General features: G+C 38.1%; 1 protein-coding gene across 1 annotated transcript in view; it reads left to right on the top strand.

Moving 5' to 3' along the window:
- Positions 1-26,834, top strand: part of RAD18 (RAD18 E3 ubiquitin protein ligase) — a 123,807-nt gene that overhangs the window by 3,998 nt on the left and 92,975 nt on the right. Inside the window, exons 2-6 of the mRNA XM_044675981.1 lie at positions 4,179-4,443; positions 10,035-10,116; positions 17,946-18,007; positions 19,204-19,274; positions 25,944-26,293. Coding sequence (XP_044531916.1) covers positions 4,393-4,443; positions 10,035-10,116; positions 17,946-18,007; positions 19,204-19,274; positions 25,944-26,293 — 616 coding nt within the window. The 5' untranslated portion in view covers positions 4,179-4,392. The remainder of the gene's footprint in view (positions 1-4,178; positions 4,444-10,034; positions 10,117-17,945; positions 18,008-19,203; positions 19,275-25,943; positions 26,294-26,834) is intronic.

Raw genomic sequence — 26,834 nt, 5'->3', positions numbered from 1 at the left:
TTTTCTTTCTTTCTTTCTTTCTTTCTTTCTTTCTTTCTTTCTTTCTTTCTTTCTTTCTTTCTTTCTTTCTTTCTTTCTTTCTTTCTTTCTTCCTTTCTCTCTTCCCCTCCTTCCTCCCTTTTCCCTCCCTCTCTTCCCCTCCTCTCCTTTCCTTTCTCCCTTCCCCCTCTCCCTCCCTCCACCACTCACTTCTTTTCCTCTCCCCTTCTCCTTCTCTCCCCCATTTCTCTTTCTTCCTCTCCTCTTTCCCCATGCCACACCCTTCTGTGCCAGGTACTGTGCTAAGCACTTGGAGATAAAAGGAAAAGGAAATCAGAACCTATCAGGTCCTCAGGAAACTAAGTGCTTTTACAAACATCAGTTCATTTGATCCTTACCATAACCCTGTGAGGTTCTTGCTATTATTATCTCCCTTTTACAGGTAAGGAAACTGAGGCACACAGAGGTTAAGTGACTTTCCCAGAGCCATACAACTAGTCAGTGCCTGAGGCTGTATTTGAACTTGAACGGTCTACACTGTGTCCCCTGCCACCTTCATGAGGGAGACAGTATCTTAATTACTAGTATCCTATATGCATGTGCAGAGTAGATGCACCTTCATCTTAGAAGGAAGGCTCTAATAACTGGGGGCACCAAAAAAGGCCTCCTGAAGAAGGTGGGATTGGAACTGAGTCTTAAAGGAAGCCAGGAAAACTCAGACGTACAGGTGGAGAAGGAGAACCTTCCAGGCACAAGGGGAGATATGAGGTATTGGGGTTCAAAGCCAGGAACAGAGTAGGACACATGCATTAGAGCATGTATTTTCCCAGGTGGTTGCTCCTAACTGAGGCAAAATTGGTAGCTGAAATGTTGTTCCCACCAGGGCTAGTTTCCAAGCAGAGTTTTAGTCTCAGGCAGGAAGCCAGCAGCCATTGATTTTGAACTCTGATCTATCAACAATATCTGACACAAAATGTGTTTTCTAAAGACAAAACAAAAATAAACCCAATGATGGATTTCTGTCTAGAAAGAATGTGGGATAAAGAATAAAGAAATAACAGATTTTAACTCTAGACCTGTTCCACCAAACATTTTCCATCATGTACTTACTGATTGGACTGTTCAGCAGTGAATTCTCTAATTCAAAGTCAGAGTGATTATGCTGAGATGTGAAGTTAGGGCCCCTCCAGGAAAATCAACTCAACGATTTTTCTAATTGTTCCAAGAAATGAAAATTAAAGAAGTAAATTAAAAAAAATTTTTTTTATATCTTATTTACTCATCTTCTCAGAGAACTGTAGAAAGTCAAGACTGAGAAGACAAAGATCAGAGATAAGTTGGAAGGGACCTTTGAGGTCATTAAGTTCAACCTCTCCTGAGCATTCCATCTATAATATCTCAGCAAGTGGTCATCTAGGCTTCCCACTTCTCAAGCTATACATTCTACTTTTTTTTTTAAAATCCCTTACCTTCTGTCTTAGAACCAATGCTATGTTTAGTTCCAAAGCAGAAGAGCAGTAAGGTCTAGGCAATGTAAGTTAAGACTTTCCTAGGGTCACACAGCTAGGAAGTATCTGAGGCCAGATTGGAACCTAGGACCTGCCATCTCTAGGCCTGGTTCTCAATCTATTGAGCCACTCAGCTACCCCCTACATTCTACTTTTTGATAGATCCAAGTGCTGGGAAACTTTTTTAGATATAGAATAGAAATCTGCCTATTTCTACCCTTTCTGCTGGGTTTTGCCTTCTAAGACAAGTAGAATAAGTCTAATTCCCATTCCACATGATGGTCCCTCAAATGGGTGCCCCAGAGATTTGTGCCTGCTTCTATGCTAATTAACACTTAAATCAATCACTTGGATGAAGGTATAGATCATATGCTTATCAAATTGGCAGATGACACATTTGCAGATGGGAAGAATAATTAATGCATTCAATAACAGAGTCAGGATCCAAAAAATATTTTGGCAGCATTGGGCTGAATCTAAGGAGGGTGACATTCAGGAGGGTGAATTATAAAGTCTAACATGGGTTCAAAAATTCAGGGTCACAAGTATAAGATGGGGAGTCATGCCTAGGAGGCGGTTTGTCTGGGAAAAAAAAAAGATCTGGAGTTTTAGTGGATTACAAAATTCAAAATGAATGGCAGCCAAAAAGAAGAACCTTGGGTTCCATTTAGAATGGTCTAGCTTACAGAATGAGACCAAAGTTTAGGGAGAACATCGATTAGCTTAGAAATCTCGAGCAGATCCCAGAGTCTTTGCTCTAGGTCATCAAGGACAGAACAAGCATTTAAGTACCTAATAAGTGCCTGGCACTATGCTAAGTGTTTTACAGATATCTCAATTCATCCTTACAACAACCGGGTGAGAATTATTATCACTTGCTTTACAGTTGAAGAAACTGAGGCAGACAAAGGTTTAAAGTAATTAAGTAATTTGCCCAGGATTCCACAGTTTGTATGCTGATGGATTTGAACTCAGGTCTTCCAAACTCTGGGTCCAGTGTGAGATTTACCATTCTACCTAGGTAGCTAGGATCAGTTAAGGAACTGGGGATACTGAACCTGAAGAAGAGAAGGAAGTCTCAGAGGGGATGCTATTGCTGTCTTCTTAGAATCAGAAGCACATTTATATGGAAGAGGGATTAAGATTGTTCTGCTTTGTTCCTAAGAACAGAAATGGGAACAATTGGTGAGAACTGCAAAGTGGCTGGAGGAGAGGAAACCTTTTTTAACTATTAGAGCCACAGAGAAATGGAATGAAATGCCTCAGGGAGGAAGAGGCTCCCCTTTTATTGGAAGTCTCTAAGGGAAGACTGAGTAATCACTTGTTAGAAGTATTGAAGAAGGGGCATCTTTTTTTTTTGTATAGGTTGGACAAGATAGCCACTGTGATGATTGCTCCCAACACTAAAATTCTCTCATTCTGGATTGACTTCTTATTGGACTCTCAGATGAAGCAAAAGTAATAAAAACTAATATATAATTAAGACTAAATTGTATGGTACAGGCTGTAAATGCATTGGGATTTCAGACAGGAGGGAACAGTGTGGGGCAGGTCTAGGCAGGGAAAGTCTTCGCTGAGGAGATGAGGTCATTGTGGGTCTTGAGGGATGGCATAGTTTAGATTAGATTTATAGATTCTGTTTTCTCAAATTCTTTTACAGTGTGAAATGACTTTCTGTCAAAATCAGAAAAAATTCAATCAGGAAATGGAGCTTCTGGGGAGTGTTTTCAGTAGAACAAGAGATCTAGACCCTAATACTATGCTTTTTGCAAGTGTATTATTTGCAGAGTGATAGGGCATCCTCACCAAGAATGAGCCTTGGCTAAAAATGCCAATAAAGCTCTTTAATAAATATCTTTGGGAAGCTAGTGGATAGGGTGCCTGGTCATGTAAGTTCAAATTTGACCTCAGACACTAGGTATGTACCTTGTGCAAGTCCCTTTTGTCTCAGTTTCTTCATCTCTAAAATGAGCTGGAGAAGGAAATGGCAAACTTCAGTAACTTTGCCAAGGAAACCCCAAAAGTTGGATATGTCTGAAAAATCACTAAACAAAAAAGTTGTACAGTTGTTAAAGTGCTGGTCATGGAATCAAGAAGACTAAGAGTTCAAATCTGCCTCAGACACTATTGTGACTCTTGGCAAATCACTTAACCTACTTATCTATAAAATGGAGGTAATTATAGCATCTGCCTCCAAGGTTGTGAGGATAACCTTAAAATTGCCATCTATTACTAATATGAATGGGAAGCCAGAGGAGCTTATTGAATATGGTAATGACAAGCAGATTATTATTAAGGAATCCATTATGTCAACTATTATTATTTTTTTAAAATGTACCTTCCGATTTAGAATCAATACTGTCTAATGTCTAGTGGTAAGGGCTAGAATAATGGGTATTAAGTGCCCAGGGTCACCCAGCTAGGAAGTGTCTGAGGCCACACCCAGGACCTCCTGTCTCTAGGTCTGGCTCTCTGTCTACTGAGCCACCTAGCTGCCACCTAGCTGCCTCCTATCCTATGCCATCAATTATTAAGGCTTATGGAAAATAATTTCCAGTTCTACAATTATGATCTAATTAATAATAAATATAATATAAATATAAATCCCCCCCTTTCTGCCACGAGCAAGGAGGTATCCAACACACTTGCTCCTCACTCTAAAATTTGGTTGTCTCTTTTTTCTCTAAAAAGTCCCGGAGTCTGATGAGGGAATAGAGCAAAATTGAGACTCCACTTGCCCGGGACTACAACTCCCAGCAATGACTGCGCCCGACAGGTGCCGGATGAATGACGGGCCGGTAGTGACGTAAACCGAGGGCGGGTAATTTCGACTGGCGGGAGAAGAACGGTTACAGTTGCCAGTCACTTTTCCCGGGCCTGGAACCTTCCGACCCCTGGAATCGCGATGGCCCAGCTAGAGGAGGACCAATGGCCTTCGCGCTTGGTCAAGATGAAGGTGAGTTCGCCTGGACCCCGCCCGAGAGCGGCAGCTGCAGTGGGGATCCTGGGGACGGGGAAGCCATCCGGCTCTTGAGGGACCCCTGGCCAGGCCGCGGCCGCCCGGCCGGGGGCGGGAGGGCTGAGGGGAGGCGGGGCCAAAGCACCGGACTGGGCGAGCCCTGGACGTGGGCTCGGTCCCCCTCCTCCACTTCTACTCCGGCTTCCAGTCTATGGCTGTCCTCCGCTTTGGATGTATTTTGGAGTGAGTGTTGGGGGTGGGGGCGGCACTATTGTGTGCCGGGAAGACCTCGGTTCAAATTACGCCTCTGACACTTGTGAGCTGGGAGACCAGCCAGCCTGCACCATTCACTTAGCTTTTGTCTGCCTCGTTGTGATAACATTTCCAAAATGGGGATAATTGTAACACTGATCTCCTAGGGCAGTGGTGAGGGAGTATTGAGCGAGATACTGCTTGTAAAGGTCCTAGCTCTGAGGCCACTAAGCGCCTACTGTTTGCAAGGCACTGTCCTAGGTGCTGGAGAGGGTCAGCTCCCAGAGGAAATCACCCCACCCCTCCAGAAGCTTGCATTTCAGGGGGTGGAAGACTGTGTGTGTGTGTGTGTGTGTGTGTGTGTGTGTGTGTGTGTGTGTGTGTGTGTGTGTGTGTGTGCAAATATAGTCATACAACATGACCTTTAAATAGTATATATGCCCATATGTAAGAGCATTTGTATACAATAAGCAAACTATAAACAGGCATAGAAATGCTTTTTGTATATATAAAAACAAATATATTTGTAAGGTGTTAAGCACAATGGTAGCTTTTTAATAAATTCTTGTTCCCTTCTCCCCTCATATATATACACATATATCTAGCACATATAATTGGTATATGATATAAATATACATGTATGTGTATATGTGTACACAATTTCAACTATTCCTTATTTTTTAATATATGGTTGTATGAAAGAAATATAAAAGCATTTTGCAAAGCTTAAAATGCTATATACAAATATTAGCCATTATTATTGGGGAGCAACAAGAGTTTATTAAATATGATAGTGTCATGAGATAGATTATTATTATTTTTAAACCCTTACCTTCCATCTTGGAGTCAATGCTGTGTATTGGCTCTGAGGCAGAAGAGTGGTAAGGCTAGGCAATGGGGGTCAAGTGACTTGTCCAGGGTCACACAGGCCAGATTTGAACCTAGAATCTCCTGTCCCTAGACCTGGCTCTTAATCTACCGAGCTACCCAGCTGCCCCCCAGATAGATTATTTTAAGTAACTAGTACACCTCTATTATTTGTTTTCTTTTTAAAAATATTTTATTTTTTCCCTAATTTAATGTAAAAACACAATTTTTAAACATTTTTTTTAAAGTTTTGAGTTCCAAATTCTCTTCCTCCTTTTCTCCTCCTTCCCTTTCATTCTTCTCTCCTTCCACTCCTCCCTGAGACAGTAAGCAATCTGATATAGATTTTTACATGTACAATCATCATGTACACAGTAAGGAAAATTCTATATGTAGTAATTGTATATCCCATCTATATTTAAATTGTAAATCCCTTATGTATAACTTATAATTGTATATGAACATTTGTTTATATATATGTTTATATAAGTTATGTTCTTTGATAATTAATGATGTATAACTTACATAATAATTGACATATAATACCTCTTTTTAAATTGTATCTTATTATAAATTGACTTTAGAACTGATATTATGATATCTGAAAAGTAGAAGATACCATAGTAATGAGAAAAAAATTATGAGTTTTATTATTAAGGCTATAAATATGATAGAAGATGTGAAGATTTAATGGTGCTTACTTTCTCAACTCTAAAAATTTAATAACAATGACCTAGATACATATAAAGGGTATTCTTGAGGAAATGATGACAAAGAAACAGATAGGCTTTCAACAAGACTGCATCTTCGTACAATTCCTTCCTCCCCCCTTATTGGTGGTTTTGTTTTTCATAAAACATTGGAGGTTAGGCAATAGCAGCAGCTGTCTAGGTGTCAGTTCTGCTTTCATTTTCATCTTTTCCACTTTGACTTAAGTTTAATTTATGGTGGTTTTTTTTTTTTTTTTTTTAGTGGAAGATTGGAAGCTGAGGGGCAGGAGCAAAGAGAGAGCTCAGATATAAGGGGTCAGCCAGTGTTTGCTTATCACCCAATTTTAGCCATCCATATTAGGCCTTGGAACCTATTCCCTGCAAATAAGGGAATTGTAGCAGTGTAGAGATTATACAATGCTATTGTGTTTGTTAGAGAAAAAAAGCATTTGATTTGTTAGAGCAAAATGTGTCCTTAAAGGCTCTCTTTCAATAAAATGTGGCCTACACTTGTCAAGATTATACAGAAAGCACAACTTCAAAGGTAACTTTGTTTAGCAGTCTTATGTATCTATATCAAGCATTGCATAAAACAGAGATGATGTTTGCGTGAAGGTGTTGGCCATTGTGCAGAGGATAAATGGTCAGGCAATACTGTAGATCTTCCTATATCTGGATGACCACCTTGTGCTGATTTCTCATGTCCTAGAATATTAGAGTCCCTGCCTCTTCATCCAGTCTATAGTTTCTTTAAAGAGATCAAGCTCACATTTCACGTGGGAAGAACAAAATGGAAGAAGAATACACATTGGGCAACCTGTGGAGTTAGGCCATTAATATATATATCATGGGGTGGTATAGGGATTAAAAATTAATGGTTTGACTAAAATATATGAAAATTATAAATAATAATGGTGGTCGCCAATTCAAAGTATTATTGCTGATAGTCGAAATGACTTTAATAGCTTTTATTTACAAAAGAGGTGGAAAGAGTGAAAGCAGAGAAATATAAAAGGGTATAGAAGACATGAGCCTATCTAACTAAATATTGCTCTGGTCCTCGACTCAGCCAGGACTTGTTGACCTTCAACTGGAATTAAACTCTCTCTCCAGAAATCTGGAAAGGAAAGCTGGCTATTCACTTACCCAAGTTCTCTCCAAGAGGCAGGTCAAGGCGATGACTTGTTGAGGATGACTCCTCAAGCCCATTCATCTCTGAAGTTGACCTTCTTCTGAAGCCAACCCCAAGCCAAGTCTCCCTAGAAGACCATCCCAGAAGACTATCTCCAGGAAACAGTCCAAAGATGACGGATTTCATGGCTTTTATGGTTACTTCTTGTCCCTTCCCCTCTTCACAGGGGCCAGTCACAGTTTCCAAATTGTCTAGCACTGCCCAGGAGGGCAGTGTCTGTGGGATCTGCTTCTCACCCCACCCTCTGGAGGTGTAAATTCTTATCAAAAGGATTCACAGATTCCTGGCTGATTGAGTTTCTGAGGGTGTGAATTCTCTTAAGTGGTTTAAGAGCTCCTCCATTTAGTTCAAGCTTTTGTTGATTCAGTCAAAAGGTAGACAAAGGGGAGTTAATCCTGTCTTCACAATCTGGTAAGGTACCAAGTAGAGTACTTAAGTTATTGTCAACCAAGTGTTAACTCAAAATAGACAAAGGGAATAAAGGATTCTCTTTCACAAGTGTAAACTCAGAATAGACAAAGAGATCAAAAATTTCCCTTTTCTGGCATGCCATAGTTAATATTAAACACGGACCTGTGCCCAAAATTCAATAAGAAGAGAATAGTCTGGGTTTCATTTAAGAAATCATATTTTTTTCAATGATAGTTTGCGTTTTTAACACTAGTATTTTCCTGGCAGTGTGGTGTAGTGGATAAATACCTGGCCTCAGGAGTCAGAAAGGCATGGGTTTAGGTCTTACTTCTGATACCTACTGGCTAGGTGACCCTCTGCCAAGCATGTAACCTCTGAGCACCCCAGGCAACTCTCCCAGACTCTTCCTTGTTCTCTTGGTGAATAAGAGAGTTTTCTTGCTAGGAGCTTTTACTCTAGTGAAATCCCCTTTGTTTCTTTGTGTCTGCCTATGCTAAAGCCACACTCTTGGGCAGGCATGGCAAAACTAGGAGGAAATGCTTTTAATAAAGCAGCCTCCTGAACTCCTGAAAAGGTTCTTTGGTGTAGATAAATACCATTTTTTAGATCCTTCTGATCTTTCAAAAAGGGAAATGGTCTGGTGAAAAATGTTCTGAATTAGATAATTATGATGTGATCTAGGTTCTAACAGTAATGATAGCTTACATCCTATGATACTTTTAAGTACATAATTAGGTACATATAAGATTTATACAATATAAATGGAAGACAATTTTCAGAGAAGAAAGACATTAGCATCTTGATTTTAGCTTTGATTTCTGTTGATTTTAATGTAAAATTATATTACCCATGGCAATTCAGCTTTGTGTGCCTTAGTTTCCTCCACTGTAAAATGAGGATAAGAGGATAAGAGCAGCTACCTTACAGGGTAATTGTGAGTATCAAATGAGATATTTGTAAAAGTACTTAGCTCAACTCCTGGCACTTCCCTTTCCCCTTCTTCTGTAATTAGATTTTGAAACCTATAGTAGAACCATGCCTTTTTAGACTTTTTGGCCTAGGAAGGCTTATGTTTTCTGGACAACCACTTCCTGGCCTGACTTGATTGGTATTCTAGCCAGTCCGTTGACAGCCCTTACTTTGGGTCTCACTAGCCCTGGTTTTTCCTTGGTCTTTTAGCTCTGCTTTTTAGTATTGTGCAGTGGATGTAGTACTGGATTTCTAGTCAGCAGGCCTGAATTCTAGTTTCATTGCTATAGTAAGCATTATCACATGAAGTAAGTCATTTAATTTAAAAAAAGGGGGGGGGGATTTACATAGTGCATTAAGGTTAATAAAGTGCTTTGCACCCATCCTCATAATTGATTGTATATCAGCCTTGTGAAAAGGTACTATGGCTGGTGTGGTCCCTATTTTCTGAAGAGGAAATGAGTCTTGGAGAAGTTTGTTGACTTGCTTATGGTCATGTGGTTAGTAAGTTATGTGGAGATTAAAATTAATATGCAAAATGCTAAATATTATATTTCTGAATATTTTATTAATAATAAACTAACAAAAGGTTACTGGCCAATCTGCTCCCAGGAACCAAAGAGAAAGAGGGAGGAGTTACAGCCAAGTATAAAACAATAATGTCACCATGCAAATGTGGAGGCACAGGAGAGATTAAAGGGAATTTTGGGAAAACTAAGGGATTTATGGGGGTTGAAGTCCAAGGTTCAAAATCCCCATTTATACAATTAATAAGTTTCAGAAGTGGAATTCACAGTCAGGCGTCTGACTCCTAAGTTCATTGTTCTCTCTGCTCTATTCTGTGGCCCTCTATGGCCTTTATTTTCTCAGCTATGAAATGAAATTCTTGAATTAGATGATCTCTTATGGTATATTATTTTTATGATCAAAGTCTTGGATGTTTTAGTACTGTTCAGTCTGGGCTGATGAGTTAGATACCTAATTCAGTAAGGTAGAACATTGAAAAAGTGAAAAGATATGAAATATTGATAAATTTTTTTTCCTGGGGAATCTAGAAGGCATGTCTAGTGTAGGGTAGAAAGTTTCATTTTATGAATACTAATGAGTATAGTCAATACTAATGATCATGTTTTCTAAATAATTTAGAAACTTTGAAGTATTTTTGATGTTTTCTTTTTTAATTTCAGGCAGTAGATGATTTGCTGAGATGTGGAATTTGCTTTGATTATTTCAACATTGCAATGATCATTCCTCAGTGTTCACATAATTGTAAGTATGGGAATGTTTTCTTGGGAGCGTGTATAAGATGTAACTTTCTCTACATCATATGGTATTTATAGCACTGATAAACTTGGAGTACTGTAGTAAAACACATTTCTGGCATATGGCTCCTACTTCATAGATTTTATAATGTGCTTTTATCTTTTCATTCCATCATTTCTTCATATTTTTATTGCTTTTATAGTATTGGAGATAATAAAGACTTTGGTCACAGTATAAGGGATTTCATTGTCAAACATTCTTAGAAGAGGGCTAACATTAAGCTCAACATAAATAAAGATTCTATGATAAAGTTGGAAGACAAAATTGACTAGTTTAATTTTTGAGTTAGAGCCACAAGGCTTGAAAATCTCTATAAAATTGAGACAAACTTGCATAATTTTTTACTTCAGTAGGAAAATTCCAGATATTAAATATCAATTTAGTTCATCTTTGCACTTATTTGATGACCAGTATTGGAAGGAGTCATATACTATAATGTATTTTAACTTTTTTTTTTGTTCCCCTCCCAAATGAATAAAATTTGAGGAATGGTAAGTACTTAAAAATTCTTTACACAATGGCTGGAAATCTTTAGAATAAAAATGCTAGTCATCCCCAGTTTTTAAGTGCTCATCATTTAGTTTTTGTGTCATCTAGACCAGTGGTTCCCAAGCTTTTTTGGCCTACCACCCCCTTTCCAGAAAAAAATATTACTTAGCACCCCCTGTCACATACTATCACCGCCCCCTTACAATCATTCACCGCCCCCAAATGCACCTGTGGCCATCACCGCTCCCCTGGATCACTGCAGCACCCACCAGGGGGCAGTGGTGCCCACTTTGGGAATCACTAGTTTAGATGTTTTATACAGCTCATTGGATATTCAATTACTATTGCCCTGGGTGATCTTGAATCAGTGTCCAAAGGGGGCCTTTCCATTTATTAAAACTCTGAACTTTTCTGGAATTTCCATTTTTCTATTCTACTTTCTTTTTGTTTTTCTTTTGCTCTGCTTCATTTGCATTGGGTATGAGTAGCAAGTACTATATTTACAAGTCTCCTATTTCTTGGTCAAGGTTTATGACTGTCAAATATTTGCAAAATATATAGAAATTGATTTAGACTTATACAATTAAATTCATGCTAAACTAATTTTCCACAAATAAATCCACGAAATGGAAAACTGTCTACTTCTAATGATTTAATGTTCTTAAATATTTACTTAGTAAGCTGTACAGTTTATCTTCAAAATGAAAGATCTTCAAAATATCTATTCTTAGGTTGCCACTTTAAAATAACTGCTATATTATTAAATCAGGAGTAGGAGGCATCATTTTTGCCTCTGGGAGCCCTTGACCCACAAGGGAAAAAACATAAATGAAGAACTTCACAATTTAAGTGAATTATTTTTTTTAATTAATATAGAGCAATAAATATGTTCTTTCAATGCTTTTTTTTTTAAATGAAAAGGAGAGCTCTGTTTAATAAATTGTAATAAATGTACTTCATCACTTAAAGGGGTGGGAAGAAGAGGGAAAACATTGAGCTGGAAAATAGAGAAAGTAAGGAGAAAATTAGAATTGAGAATCTCAGTGTATTCTGAAGTGACTGCAAATTGAAGTTTGTTGTCATAACTATTTGGAAGCTTTTTATTAGCTCTACAATAATACTAGTACTTTCCTAACTGGGAACCATAATTTTTGTTTTCATTTCAAAACTTTGTGCCTTATTCCTGAAAATAAAGCATTATTTCCCCATAGAACTGAGTCTAAAGGTTTTGTACTATTTGAAGAAACAACTTAGGATTCAGATATTTACATCTGAACTTTAGGGAATGTTGTTCCCCTTTTGGTATTCACCACATCACTGTATGTAAAAGCTAAAAGTTAATTTGATCATCTTAGATGTATCCTTCTCATATTATAGGTGAGGAAAATGAGTTTGAGAAAGGTTTTGTTTGATTTGCTCATAAGTAATTCAATGGTACTGTGATAATTAGATTAAGTCTACACTGCCCATCTTTAGATTTAATCACCAAAGGTGAGAGGGCCTCTAATTCTGGGAGGTCCATAACCCACATGTGCTAGAGTGGGTGATGAATCAGAATCTACTGACTGCCCTCAGGCAGTACTATGAGAATCTTCTATTGTGATTGGACATGCAAATTAGGAGGGAGGCACAGGAAGTGACTCATAAGTGACCCCTTTAAAAGGAGAAGATCCTCAGTCAGCTGGGTCTTCTGTGGAAGAGAGTGGTTCTGGTTCGTGGAGGAGTGTTGGAAAGCTGGGACCTGGGGAGACTGTTTAAATATCTTCTTTGAATTCCATCTGGTGAGTTTAAAGACTGACTGAATCTTCCAGAACTTCTCTTATGAAATTTCTTTTAGTAGATTCTGTGAATGAAGTTTTGCTCCATTCACCTCTGGCCCTCTGGCCCTCTAACTCTTGTCTGAGAGTTAAGATCTACCTGGATTAATTAGAGGATCATAATAAATTACCTCGTGGGTTAGATTCTTATTTCCTTATTTCCTCTCTCTCTTCTTAATTGTAAATAAACTTCCATAAAAGTCAATTTTGACTTGAGATTATTCTTAATTGAGGATTGATAATAGTTCAATCCTCTACGACCATCTTTTAATATATTGAACCTATAAAACGCCTTTTTCCCCCTTACAATACCTAGACACAAGTTCTTTTGTTCTTTTTATTATACTATCTAAAGCTCTATAGCTTACTTCATCCTTATTTAGAGTTTTGAGTTGCCTCTCAGTGTTTTAAAATCACATTAAGATTAGCCTTTATTTCATTATTCTGGGGCTTTTTATTTTTTGTAGATTTGATTTTTGTTGGATTTTAGTGGGGAGAAAGCCAAAGCCACAAATGGAAAACACTCTTTGGGAGAAAAAGAATGAGGTAACCCACCATTCGGAGTGTTTCAGCTACCTCATCTAATAGACAGAGACCCTTACTTTGAATGGAATAGTTGCTATACCCACCAGAGAAGAAGGTTTTCTCTACTTTGCATCTCACCAATCCATGTTTGACAGCAGGCTGATAAAATAGAAATTAAACCAAGGGCTTGACTTCTCTGTGATCAGAATAGGGGTTCTTAACTCTTTTTGGGTCCTGGTGTTATAGGGGTGCAAATGGTGAACCCCTGGGTTCGGGAAGGAAACCATTCTCAAGAATGAGAGGACTCCAAACTTAGCTTAAAAGTAAAAAGAAAGATTTATTAGTAAGATAGGATTAATGGCCAGCAAGACAGCATGAGTGGAACAGCCATAGGAGGCTGCTCCCCAGTCCCCCAGTTCTTGCCCTTTTGTGTCCTTTCAGGTAGTGTGCACGTGACTTCTTGCACTCAGGCATTCAGTGGATGTAGAGTCTGTCCAAGACCCTCTGGGCTTAGACTGTCCAGTTGTGTTCTGGAGGTGTATCTCTTTGTCTATCTCAACTTAAAGGAATTCCAAGGACAATGGTCTTTGCCTGGGGAATCACTAGGGCAGGAAGGGGGAAGAGAATTTCCCTGTTCACTGCCTGTCTGAGTTAAGGGGTACAGGGTCCCTGCCATCTCTGCACAATGCCCACATCACTGGGTCACTTTAGTAGCCTAGTAGTCTGGTGATACTTATGGATTCCTTAGAATAATGTTTTTAAAGCCTGAAGTAATATGTGATTACGAAGGAATCCAATTATATTGAAACACAATTATCAAAATACTAAAAACAAAGATAATCATAGACCCCAGGGTAACACCCCCTGAATTAAAGGTGTCTAACTCCTGTTTTAAAGTAATACAGCAGTGTGTAGGCATGCAGAGCCACACTTGAGGAGCTGCTCTCTTCCCCCTCTTCCCAGTGCCCAGTGAAGGGATTCAGACATAAGGAGTCCTGAGAGTTATGAATACATAGTCAAAAGTGGATTCCTATGAACAAAGGTTCAGGATCAGTGTTGGCAAGATTTGTTTGCAAAGGCAAGTTTCTTGTTGTGATGTTATTTTTAGTCATTCACAAGATTGATTTATACTGAATTCTTCTGTTGACTTTGAAAACAACACAGAACTATGAAATAGTCAGAAAAGCCACTCTTTAATCCAGGATAGAGGCAATCGGGCTGAGAAGGCCTCCCCTCTGAGCTGTGAGCTACAGGCCTTATGCAGAGTCCAAGGATTGAATTCCAGATGCTCTTGTTGGCCATGACCCCTGGGAGTAAGGACTCCAAGGAACAAAAGAAATTGGGGAACTTCTATACCATTTGGGAAGGTCCAGGGTCAGGAAAAGATGGTACTGACAGGATACAATCTAGCTTGGGAAAGGAATTGTAGCCAGAGGCCAGGGTGTAAGGGAAGGGGCTGCTTACAATGGATACTAAAGGGTGGTCTCTGCCCTGGTCTTCCTGGGAAAGAGTCTCTGATACTATGGAGAAGACTTCCTAAGACAAAAGGATATTTAGCATATGTCTAGCTCCACCTAACTGGGATGTCCTTTACCCTCCCGTCCATTATTTAGTCTGGAACTGCTAGCCTGAGATTGCCTTCAGGGTGGATTCTCTAGGAACTGGACTGAGGACAAGCTTTGGGGTCTCTATAATTCTAAAACTTGGGGTTCATTAGATCCCACCAGGCCACAAGTTTGGGATCTCTAGATTCCATGTTCACACTTCTATCAGAGAACTTGGGGTTGAAATGATCTGGCTAAGGAACTGAGCTTCTCTTAACCTTTGGGAGAGTTTCCTACAGAGAAGAGCCTCTTAGACTGCAAAAAGTTCCTAAAGAACAAAAACTAACCATTTGGTGAGAAATCCTGTGAGCAGTTAAAGGTTGGGAAGATACCTGAGAGAGAGAGAGAGAGAGAAAGAGAGAAAGAGAGAATGTGTGCCTGTGTTTTTGTAGTCCTGTGAAAACATTTGTAGTCTCCTTTGTTTTTCGAATTCACTGAACTCTTATTGGTCTATTTACATTTAAATAGTTTTTGCCTCTAGCTGCTCTCCTCTACTCCGTGTCTCTGGGTCCTTTTTTCTCTGCTTCCCTAATAGCTGATTTAGGCCCTTTTTCCTGCCCTCAGCTTCCCTCCACAAGTCAGAAGAATCCACTTGTGTTTTGCTAGGCTGAACCCTACCATAACACCCAAGGGCATTTTTTGCCTGCCCTGCCCCTCTGTCTCACTGCCCACCACCCAAAGCAAGCACTTCCTCCTTCCCTCTCTCCCTTAAAGAGGGGCTCACCAGCAGCTCGAATTTGTCCTCTGGGCACAAAGGGGTGGGAGGGAGTAGGTGTAAAGGTTTGTTGTAATGTAACATTAGACATGCAGAAGAAAAAAAATTGTGAAGCCAGAATCTCTGCAAAGCATTGACATTCTTTTGCCTTACATTAAATATACTTAGATTAATAAAATATCCAGCAAAATGTAAGAAATTCCAGATTTTCTCAGTACAGAATATTTACAATGTGTTCTCATGTATTAAAAAAAAAAACCCTTAATCTAATGTATTAATAACAATTCTAAAACAGAGAAGCAGCAAGGGTTAGGCAGTTGAGTTTAAGTGACTTGTCCAGGGTCACTCAACTATGAAGTTATCTGAGTTTAGATTTGAAACCAGGACCTCTGGACTTTCAGGCCTTGTGTTTTATCTGCTGTGTACCTAACCGACCTTTTTCTGCATTTCAGTGTTAGATGTGGGAAGTAGACATAGTGAATTAGAAGAAGAATGCATGGAGGTATAATAGAGTTGGAATCAGGAGACCTAGATTTGAGTCCTGATTCTGATACTTATTAGTTGTATGTTATGACTGGACAAATCATTTCTTTTCTCTGAGACTCAATTTTTCATATGTATAGTATCTGTATAAAAACACTTGCATTAATTTGCATTGCAGAGTTATTGTGAGGAAAAATTAAACCAGAAAGTACAATTTAAACTCAAATGATCATTCCTTCAGGATTGATACTTATCTCAGTGTTATAGGGGTGCAAATGGTGAACCCCTGGGTTCAGGAAGGAAACTTTTCTCAAGAATGAGAGGACTCCAAACTTAGCTTAAAAGTAAAAAGAAAGATTTATTTGTAAGATAGGATTAGTGGCCAGCTAGACAGCATTGAAGTGCCCAGAGCGGATCCCAAGAATGAGTCTGAGGGCAGCAATGCAAAATGCAAAGGGACTTTATTGTCTGTCTGGAGCTGGGGGTCTCCTCTTCCTTCTGTGGCTGAGGGGTGAGAGTGTTCCAGGAGCGGAAAGGGGTGTACTTGTTGGGTTAAGAGCTCTCCCCTCTACTTAGAGTTGATCTAGTTGTTTTCCAACTTTTTAATGGTGTGATTTTTAATATTCAGGAGTCAGGAATGCTTGGGTTCAAGTTATGTTTCTGATACTATACTGACTGCGTCTGGGTAGGTTATTTAAACACATGGTGCGGTGCTCAAGGCACCAAAGACTGCATATTCCTGAGAAGGTGCCCTGCAGTGACGGGGCAGTTTTCTTATCTGAGAGTTCCTTAAACTAATGAAACCACAAGTCCATTCCTTGCCTTTATATCCATTTTGAATTCATTGTGATATGCAGTTTGATCTCTGTCAAACTGCCTTTTGGTTTTCCTAGCAATTATTGTTTAATAGGGAATTATGCAAGTAATTAATGTTCTTGGGTTCATTTTATTGGATCATCTAATTCTTTATTTGAAGTCCGAACATTTATCAAGCAGTTCCCTTGAGCACACCCAATCTGAGGGGAAGATAATATGATAATGATGGCAATCACAGATTCTTCATATGTAAAGTGAGGGGTGCCCTAGGTCTGAGGCTCCTAACTTTTTTGTATTGGGCTCTAACTGTGAAGAAGGGGCCCTGTGCCAAGCTTCAGGCTCTTTGTGCAGCTGCCTTCAGAGCTGGCTCTGGGGATCTATAAGGTTTCAGTTCTTCCCAGGTGGGGTATGATGCAGGCGGCCTGTGCTCTCACCTGTGAGCCATCGCAAACCCTCTTTTCTGCCTTGGAATGGTGAACGGGATCCTCTGCTCCCCTGTAGCCTCAAGTGCTGGTGGGTGCCAACTCCTCCTCCTGCTGAGACTGTGACCTGGCAAAAGGCTTGCATCCAGATCCAGCAATGGAACCCCAGAAATCCCCTTCTGAGCAGTTGTCCGGCACCCCCTCCCTCCCTCCCTTACCTTCTGTGTCTGAGAGCTCTAGAAGCGGCTTCAGCTGTGCCACGGGCCCTGCGTGGGCCTGCGGCTTCGTGCTCCACTTCTGCTAGCCTTCTTACTTGTTTTGGGCTGAAGAATTAATTTGCCCCATCTTTTTGTGTGTTCTGCTACTCTAGCATTCTTTTGGAGCTGTTATAGCATAGCTTTCTGGAAGGTATTTTGGTAGAAATTAGGTGGCTTTGTGCACTTTCTCTGCCATCTTGGCTCTGCCTGTCCCTTTCCCGCATGGTCAGTAATCTTGATCTACTACTTAGGTGGCCTAGTTTAGCTCTAGCATTAAGGACGTTAAGTTCTACTCTTCCTATACATTTGAGAACATCATATTTGACTTCTTCATTTTCAGAATTATCTTTTTTGCCTGCTGTTATGATCACATAATAACTTTGTTTTTATTTGTTTTATATTATACTCTTTTAATTTATTCTATAGATGCCCATATATCCTTCTTGGCTTCCTCATTAGAATTTAGGTTTTTTTCTGAGTAGAAGTTGTTTAATTTGTTATATTTTTATCCCTGGCACTGAGCACAGTGGCTGGTACATAGCACATGGATGTGTCTTGATAGATTGAAGTTTTATAAGACTTCATCTTTGCATTTTAAATACATACTAATGAACTAAAATTATGTTCGTCTTTATTTTTTTTTTCAGATTGTTCTCTTTGTATAAGAAAATTTCTGTCCTACAAAACCCAGTGTCCGACCTGTTGTGTGGTGAGTTTTATGTGACAACTTTTCTTTACATTGTTTTGGTCATAAGTATTAATGTTTTAAAAGGATGGAAAGTCACACAGGTTGCTGTGTCCTTGCTGACTGAAGCTGCACTGTTGGAAAGTGCTTTTCAGACTTTAAGGTGCTATATAAATAGTGAAGTATTATTTTTCTCAGGTTGTTCAACTTGCTATCCCAAGGTCTTCATCTTTGAAATGGTAGTTAACCTACTTCTTAGGATTATTATGAGACCAGGATCCTTTAATATATGAATTAGTACTGTACACACTTTTTCTAGTCCTGTGTAAATTAAGTGTATTATGATCCCACTTGGAAAATATGACTTTTCTCCCATTTTTTATTTCAGGGAGTCAGTGTGGTATAGTAGACAGGGCCCTGGATTGGGAATCAGAGGACCCGAGTTTATATCTTAGCTCTGCCACTTAATTTGTGAACTTGTGAAAGGACGACTTTAGACTAGCTCATCTCTATGGTCCCTTTCAATTCTAGATCTTCCTATCTGTTTTTTTTTTGTTTTTTTTTTTCAGAACTGAAAGAAGTGCCTTTCTCTCACTACCAATCTTCCCAGGGGCACTCAAACCCTACTGCTTACTGATTGATTATTTTCATGTATAATCATATTATCGTAATGATATGCCATAAATCACAAGTTATAGCTGATTTATTGTAAATTCCATTAAACTAGTCTTAAATAAACAAAAAAAGGGTCTTATAGGAAACTATTTTTAAAATGACTCTATATATCTTTTCATGAGCTCATTGCTCAAAAGATGTTCTCTTAGCTACTCCTTTAGGTCAGCTAACCACAGTTGTTGCCTCTTTGTGGAAGCACATGTAATCCCATTGAATTGGAGCATTTGAAGAAGTGGTCTTGTCCATAATAGGATTTGTTTATAGATGCTACAGACCAGCAATGTTTTTACCAAATGCTTTGGAGGCTTTTTCTCAGACCTCAAGTTAGATACTGATTCATTGTTTTGAAAGGCATGTAGGGCATAGGTTACATGAAATTTATTTTTGAATCTTTCTTGGAAGTTTTAATGGGATGAGATAGTGGTGGGGGTAGTGGAAAAGGATGAAGGGTAACAGAAAGTATCATGAATTTTGTAAAAACAAGATTCTGACAGGTTAATTATTGCCTATTTGAGCATTTTCCATCTGTTGTTTTTCTTTTCTAGACAGTCACAGAGCCTGACCTGAAAAATAACCGGATATTGGATGAACTGGTAAAAAGTTTTATTGCAGCACGGTATGACCTAATTTTGTGATTAATTCCCACCTTCCTTTTCTTGCTCATTATAATAATTTATATTGAAATATATCTTCCATAGACACACTTTTTGTTTAGGATACCTGGGATCACACATTGTGATTGTGGAAAAGGGGTAGATCTAAAGAAGATCTTGATATTGGTAACTCACAAAAGGAAAATTTGAGCTTTTTATGTGTATATGTATATGTGTTTGTGCATATATATGTGTAAATATAAATGTGTATATATATATCTGTACACATGTTTGTGTATATACGTATTTCTATACACATATTTCACAAACTACTGTTTTGAAAAATAATTTATATTGAAGTATTAAAACTGGAAACAATAAGACACCTTGGTCTTTAGCCTAGTGTATGAACACCTGAATGATTTTATCGCCTTGCTACTTGAAAGATCTTTTGGAATCTGTTAATTAAATAAGCTAATAAGTATTTTATTCACCAGTTGTAGAGTTTCTTAATACACATTTTTTCCCCTACATTAAGTTCTTATTTGGTTTCTCCTGACATGATTATTTAGTCCTTTTTTCTCTTATTGCAGCCAAATCAGTTAATCAGTAAATATTTATTAAGGACTTTCTATGTGTTAGGAGCTTTTCTAAGCAATGGAGATATGAAGACAAATGTAAACTATTTCCTGCTAATAAAGTTCTTAAATTCTAATGGAGGAGACAACATATGCCTGTATAGCTAATATGCAAAACACACACAACACAGATATAAATAATTAATGCGTTACCCATAAATTAAAAAAAACAAACCTTCCTATTAGATTTGAAAACAGGAATCTTCCATAGTGGCCATAGTAGATAAATGATGAATGTTTTTTAAATCAATCAGTCTTTTATCTACTTTACCTAACTAGTAACAAACAACTGTTTTGAGGATCTCCTTTTATTTCCCTTATTGAAAATAGAGAACTATGACACTATGATTGTTTTTGTGCAATCATCCAAAAAATTTTTTTTAATCTTATTAGCAACAAAAAGCCAAAAGATAGGCAGCTGTTAGCAATCTCCTCTTGAATAATTAATAGTTGATTGAATCTTGTTGGAGAAAATCATCTTTTCTAAGGTCTCCTTTTCTAAAATTTCAAAAAATTTGTAAAACCAATAAAATTCAATTCAGGAAACATTTAAGTGCTTAGCTTATGTGAGAGACTGTTAAGTAGCAGATTTACCAAGTCTATGGATTGTCTCTTTTCAGCAAAACATTACTGTTGGTAATATTCTCCTTTTTTGAAAGAGTACTTGTAAAGTTTTCAGTATAAGGTGACAGAACATCAGTTTTAGGACATAGTAGTAACTAACATATTATGAAAAAATCTAATAAAACACCCACCCCACCCACCAATCTTTTCTAAGGCTCAACAACAATCTTGGGGTAGGCTATTATTTTTATTTATTTATTTTTTTAAACCCTTAACTTCTGTGTATTGGCTCCTTGGTGGAAGAGTGGTAAGGGTGGGCAATGGGGGTCAAGTGACTTGCCCAGGGTCACACAGCTGGGAAGTGTCTGAGGCCGGATTTGAACCTAGGACCTCCTGTCTCTAGGCCTGACTCTCAATCCACTGAGCTACCCAGCTGACCCAGGGTAGGCTATAATTGATGTCATCATTGTAAATTAAATTGATTCTACTTCTTTCTAATGAAACTCAGACATTAACTGAGGAATGGTTTTGCAATAGATGTGAGTAGCTTCTCTGCTTTCACAATTACCCAAACATCTAAGTAGTCATGTGAGATGACAACAAGAGTCAAGACTGCACTTTGTGGTTTTTTGTTTTTTTTAAGGTAGCTAAAGACAATCATTTGCCAGTATATTACCATGTATAGTTTAGCTTTGGAAAACAAACACCTATCCACATTCCTTACTATGTGAGGAAGATTCATCACTGAGCTTGAACATTATACACAATATGCTGTGTATAATTGAGGAAAGAGTAAATTGTATATCTCCTCTACCTGAATATAAATTAGGCACTTCCAGAATATGAATTTAAGGAAAGTTAATTCTTGTCTGGGGAGAATCAAGAAGACTTCCTGAAGAGAGTAGCAGCTGAGATGAGCCTTGAACCTTTAAAGAGAAAAAGACAAATTTCATCAGGTAGAGATGAGACAATGTATAAACTCATAGCTTACCTAGAAGAAGAAAAAGTACAGAATGAGATCAGGTGAATCTATTAATCTACCTTCATAGGAGAAAAGTGTGTCTGAAAGGGAGCAGAATAAAAATAAAACAAAAAAAGATAGGTTGAAACCATAGTATGGATAGCATACTAGGTCAAAAATTTTATACTTTACTTGGTAGGCAATAGGGAGCCAATAACATTTTTTTTGAGAATGGAAGTGATTGCTATTTGGCTTATGTGACCTGTTTGCTTTAAAGGAAAAAGAACTCCACTGTTTATAAGGGGGGAAATTATTTCAATTGATAAAGCAAAATGCCACCTTGAAGGCTGCCTTCCACCAAGGTGTCTCCCATGCTTCACATCCCATTCAACCATCTGCCTTGTCTGTCCTTGCTGCTACTCATTCTTGTCTACTGGACACCTCAGACTATGGCCTGGGTCACTAAATACTGTCAATATGGAACTGAGATGGGGATTAGGGATGAAGGTAGGAGGATTGGAGGAATGGGGAAAAAGGAGAGAGGAAGGTAGAGGAAGGGAAAGGAAGGTAGCACCCCAGAGCCCTTCAGGGGCTCAAATAAAAGATCAGAGAGCAACTTTAGGGTTTAGAATAGCTGGGTTTTATTTTAATTAGAAAAGGGGAAGGTCTAGGAAAAACTAGGAGGTAGATAGGGAAAAAGGCACCAAAAGAGTGCTGTAGGGTTGAGCTTCCAGCTGGAGAGAGCAGAGCATTCCAGGGTAGAGAGAGCTATTGAGAGCTCAGGGTAGAGAGAGAGAAAAGGTGCCAAACTTTCTCTTTATGCTTTCTCTGACACCTCCCACAAAGGAAGTGGGAGTTGTCAAGGGAAGTTGTAGCAGAGAGTCCTGGGAGTTGTAATCTCCCAGGGCTTTTGATAATTCCAAATGACAGAACCATTGTCTTCGCAGCATATTATCCTGATTAGCGAGTGAGTAAACCAGTGCAAATGCATATGTCTCTGCCGGCCACCAGCGAGGCTGTGAGGTCTAGCACCGCTACTCACAAGCTCTGACAGTTCAGCACGGCAGGTTGTCAGGAGGATGGAAATTCCACACTCAGTTTCCCCTATGTGATTCTTTTTGCGGTGACATTCATTTGCATTAAAATTATTACAATTAATATCCTAATTCGGCTCCAAGGAGACACAGAAAAACAATATAGGTTCATGGCAAGAATAATCACACTCACAGACTACACAATATCCCCAAATAAACCCCTGTACAACCCTCTAGAGTATAGAAATTTCTCCTAGAATCAGCCCAGCAGAAAACCAGCAGTTAGTGAGTTAATACAAGTTTCTAAAGTTCCCAGCAAGAAAATACCTGGCCTGGGTTTGCTCCCAAACGCCCACAGATCAAAGAAACAGTGAAACACAAGGAAAAAAAGGGGATGATAAATTAGCACAGAATCACCCTACCAGAACAGCATTCTTATTGATCCTATAGCAGAAAGAACAGCACGGGAACAAAACTTGGACCAGACTGCTATTATTGTATCTTATTAGATGTAATCAACTACCATAACTCTCTCCTTGATTTATGATGAGAATGAAGAGTATAACATAACTATATACATGATTTAATTAGTCAAAATAAAATTAACTATTATGCTTAGCTAGGAACTGATGTACTTGTACCTTACGGATGTCTGAAAATAATAAGTTCCAACTAAGCCAGGCCATAATGAATAATTCTTGACAAGCTTGCTTCTTTGTTTAATCACAGTAAGATAATTAGTAAATGCCAATCATATGATGTTTCAAAAGTTAATATGTGATTTTGAATGTATGGGAAAATCAAAATCTGTATGAGATCATAAAGAAAAAAGGGGTATAAAAATAAAAACCAGCAGATGGCACTAGAGGAAACAGCCTCTGCAATTTAACTTGCACTCTGGCTCGTTTTCATTTCATTCTTCGCCACGCCATCCCACCTCCAGAGACCCAACCAAGCGAAGAGCGGGCTCTTAGCATGTCTCATTATTTCTAGCCAACTTCAGACATCCTGACCATGCTTCATATTCTTTCTCATGATCTACCCCAGCTCTCTGAGTTCTGATTATTTCTCTTACATTGGCTTTTAATAATTTTTGTTTGTTCTTATTCTTTGGACATTTATCCATTATGGAATGGCTTTTGGTCTTAGGTATTTATATTCATTCCCTATACATCTTGGCTATCTAATCCATATCAGAAATATTGTATGCAAAGATTTTTTTTCCCATTTGCTCACTTCCTTTCTTTTTCTAAGGTGTAAGTTTTGTTCACATAAACTTTTCAATTTTGTGTTATTGAAATTATCCATTTTATCTTTTGTGATTTTTGCTTATTTTTATTTAGTAAAAATTTCCCCTTAATCATATTTCTACGTCTACATTTAAAAAAAACACTTACCTTCTGTTTTAGAATAGATACTCGGTATCAGTTCCAAGAGAGAACTATAAGGATGAGGAAATGGGAGTTAAGTGACTAGTTCATGATCACACAGGAAATGGTTTGCCATTTTCTTCTCTAGCTCATTTTACAAATGAGAAGACCGACAGGGTAAAGTGGCTTGTCCTGGGTCCCACAACTAGTAAATGGCTGAGGTCAGATTTAGACCCAGGTATTTCCAACTCCAGGCCAGCACTCTCTCCACTGTGGCACCTAGGTCTAACAGCTTCTGTTCTCATCTCTTCACTCACAACCTAGCATCATTGTTAGCATTTTTTCCAGCCCCTTAAATGACTTTGTTTTTCCTTTATATATATATTTCAGCATGTTTGTGTACATGTTGTATCTCCCCCTTAATCCCACAGTAAAATGCAAGCTCCTTGAAGGCAGGAACTCTTCTCCATGTTTGTTTTTGCATCTTTAGCACGGAGTATAGTACTTGACTCCTAGCAGACACTTAATAAATACTTGTTTATTTGAATTGAATTGAACTAATTATAAGTCAGTTCATCATCAACTAGGGCTTGTGTAGTGGAAATAATATTGGACTTAATGGAAATCTTTGTTTTATCCTCAGTAACTTGAGAATTGGGTTATCTTTAAGTAAAAGAGATGTCTATTTTTCTAAGGTAATACTGAGTCATGATTAGGTGCTTTCTTAGAGGTAGAATTTAAAAAGAGAATTACTAAATTCGATTTTACTTTGAATATAACTTTTGGAAATATAATTCAGAGTTGATTTTTTTCATTGGATTCAATTTTAAGGTACCCATTTAAGTATATGTTTTAATGATTTTATATGTAAATTAAGATACTTTGAAATAAGGGGAAAGAGTCTTGTCACTGTTAGTGCTGTCCTTTCCCTCCTCTTTTGCTACATTCTAACCAGGCTCATTGATCTTGTATAAGAGAGGGAGAGGGAGAGGAAGAGGAAGAAGAAGATGGGCTGTGTGGAAGGAAAGGAAAGATTCAACTGAGCTTTGAAGAAAATTTAAAAAGTCATTTTTGAGGTTGTTTGTCAACTAAGCATGGATGCTATGCTAAATTGTTACCATTGCTACAATATTTTGTCAATGCTGCCTTTATTTCAGAGCTGAATGATGTGTGTTTTATTTTGACATAGTGGAATGAAAGCTTTTTTAAGGTTTTTCACTGAAAATCCAAACTTTGAAAGAGAAATATAGGATACCAATCCTGGTTATGTGTGATTTATGCTGTGTTGGTCTTGCTCATGGATGCAGTGATAGTTCACAAATATTTAGTTTTTGTTAAAATATATAGCTCTCTGGGAGGGGAGGGATGTAAGGGGAAACCTAGGTGATATAAAAGCCCAAAGCTGATAGTCTATATATTCTCTAACCCTAATCATTCTCTTTGCAAAGAAGAGAATTTTCTCATCTCTCCTTTAGGGCAAGCTTGGTCATTATAATTAAATAGCATCCAGTTTTACTTTGAGTTTTTTCTTTTTATGTAACTGGTTATTTTACATATTATTTTTTAGTTTCTCTTAGTTCACGTAGCATCAGTTTCTAAAAGACATTCCATGTTTCTTTATATTCTTCATGTTTACCGTTTCTTAGTGTGAAGTAATATATTCTATTACATTATATATGCTGCAAATTTTTGAACTGTTTGTCACTTGATAGACATTTACTTTGCTACTATAAAAAGCACTGCTATACAAACTGATGTATATGAGACCTTTATATCTTTGACTCACTGGAGTATGTGCCTAACAGAACTCTGGATCATAGACATTTTATTCACTTTCTTGGAATAATTACAAATTGCTTTCCATAATGATTTGAATACTTTGGAGTTTTACAAATGGTATATGACTATACCTGTTTTTATATAGTTGTTCCAATGTTAGTTCTTCTCCTTTTTATTACAGAAAGTATATTTTTGTTTTATTGTCATTGGAAAATTTAAAAGAGTTCCATTTTTAAAAACATAAAATAGTGGGTAGTGGAAGGGAGAGACAGATAAATAATCTAGACTGCTTAAATGAATACATTTGTTGTTTGCCAACCTAATCAAAAGTTTGTTGTCCTTCAAGGAGTCATCTGTTGCAGTATACCCTAGATTCACCACCGATATCTCCTCTGCCCTCCTGCATAAAGAATATTTCTGGCAAAATCCACATTCCTAAAGTGCACACAGGTTCTCCCTTAAAACAAGAAAACAGAATAATGGATTCTTACTTGGTAAAAGAAATACAATCTTCTATAAAAACACCAGAGATGCCGAAGAAGGTCAAAGAAGGGAAAATCAGTCCTATAGGAAAAAAGTACTCCAGTTCTCCAGAGATAAAAGGGGCATCAAGGGAAGCAAGAGAGGCTCAAAGAGCCACTTCTCTTAATGGCCCCGAGAAACCTTCTACATCTGCTTTTAAGGAAGTTACTAAAGGTAGGAGACTATTTTCTTATATTTCTCCTTCTTTATTAAAAACTTCTTATCCCAGAATAAACTCACATTTTTGAAATGGAAGGAAAGGGAAAGGATTTACTAGTTAACTTAATACTACCTTAGAGTTTGATAGATACATGTGCTTTTATGTTTGCACCAAACAATGAGATTAGAAATTCAGACCAAAGTTCCAGCCTTTGTGCCTATATTCTCCCTTCCGATTCTATATCCTATCCCTTGAACGATCTCCCTAAAACACTCATTGTGTCAATCTGCTTACAGACCCCCAGTGGCCTCACATATAGGAAAAAGACCAAATTATTTGGGTCATTCTGAGTCCTTTGCAGTCTGGACCTGCTATAACTTTCTCACTTTATTTCTCATTATTCACAGTGCAAATTTCCTTTTCTTTTTCCTTTTTTTTTTTTTAAACTTTTACCTTCCATCTTGGAGTCAATACTGTATATTGGTTCCAAGGTAGAAGAGTGCTAAGGGCTAGGCAATGGGGGTTGGGGTTTAAGTGACTTGCTCAGGGTCACAC

The sequence above is a fragment of the Gracilinanus agilis genome, chromosome 1 (genome assembly GCF_016433145.1).
Source record: "Gracilinanus agilis isolate LMUSP501 chromosome 1, AgileGrace, whole genome shotgun sequence".
Taxonomy (NCBI): domain Eukaryota; kingdom Metazoa; phylum Chordata; class Mammalia; order Didelphimorphia; family Didelphidae; genus Gracilinanus; species Gracilinanus agilis.
The sequence above is the reverse complement of the archived record's forward strand: the minus strand, read 5'-3'. Positions and strand labels throughout refer to the sequence as shown.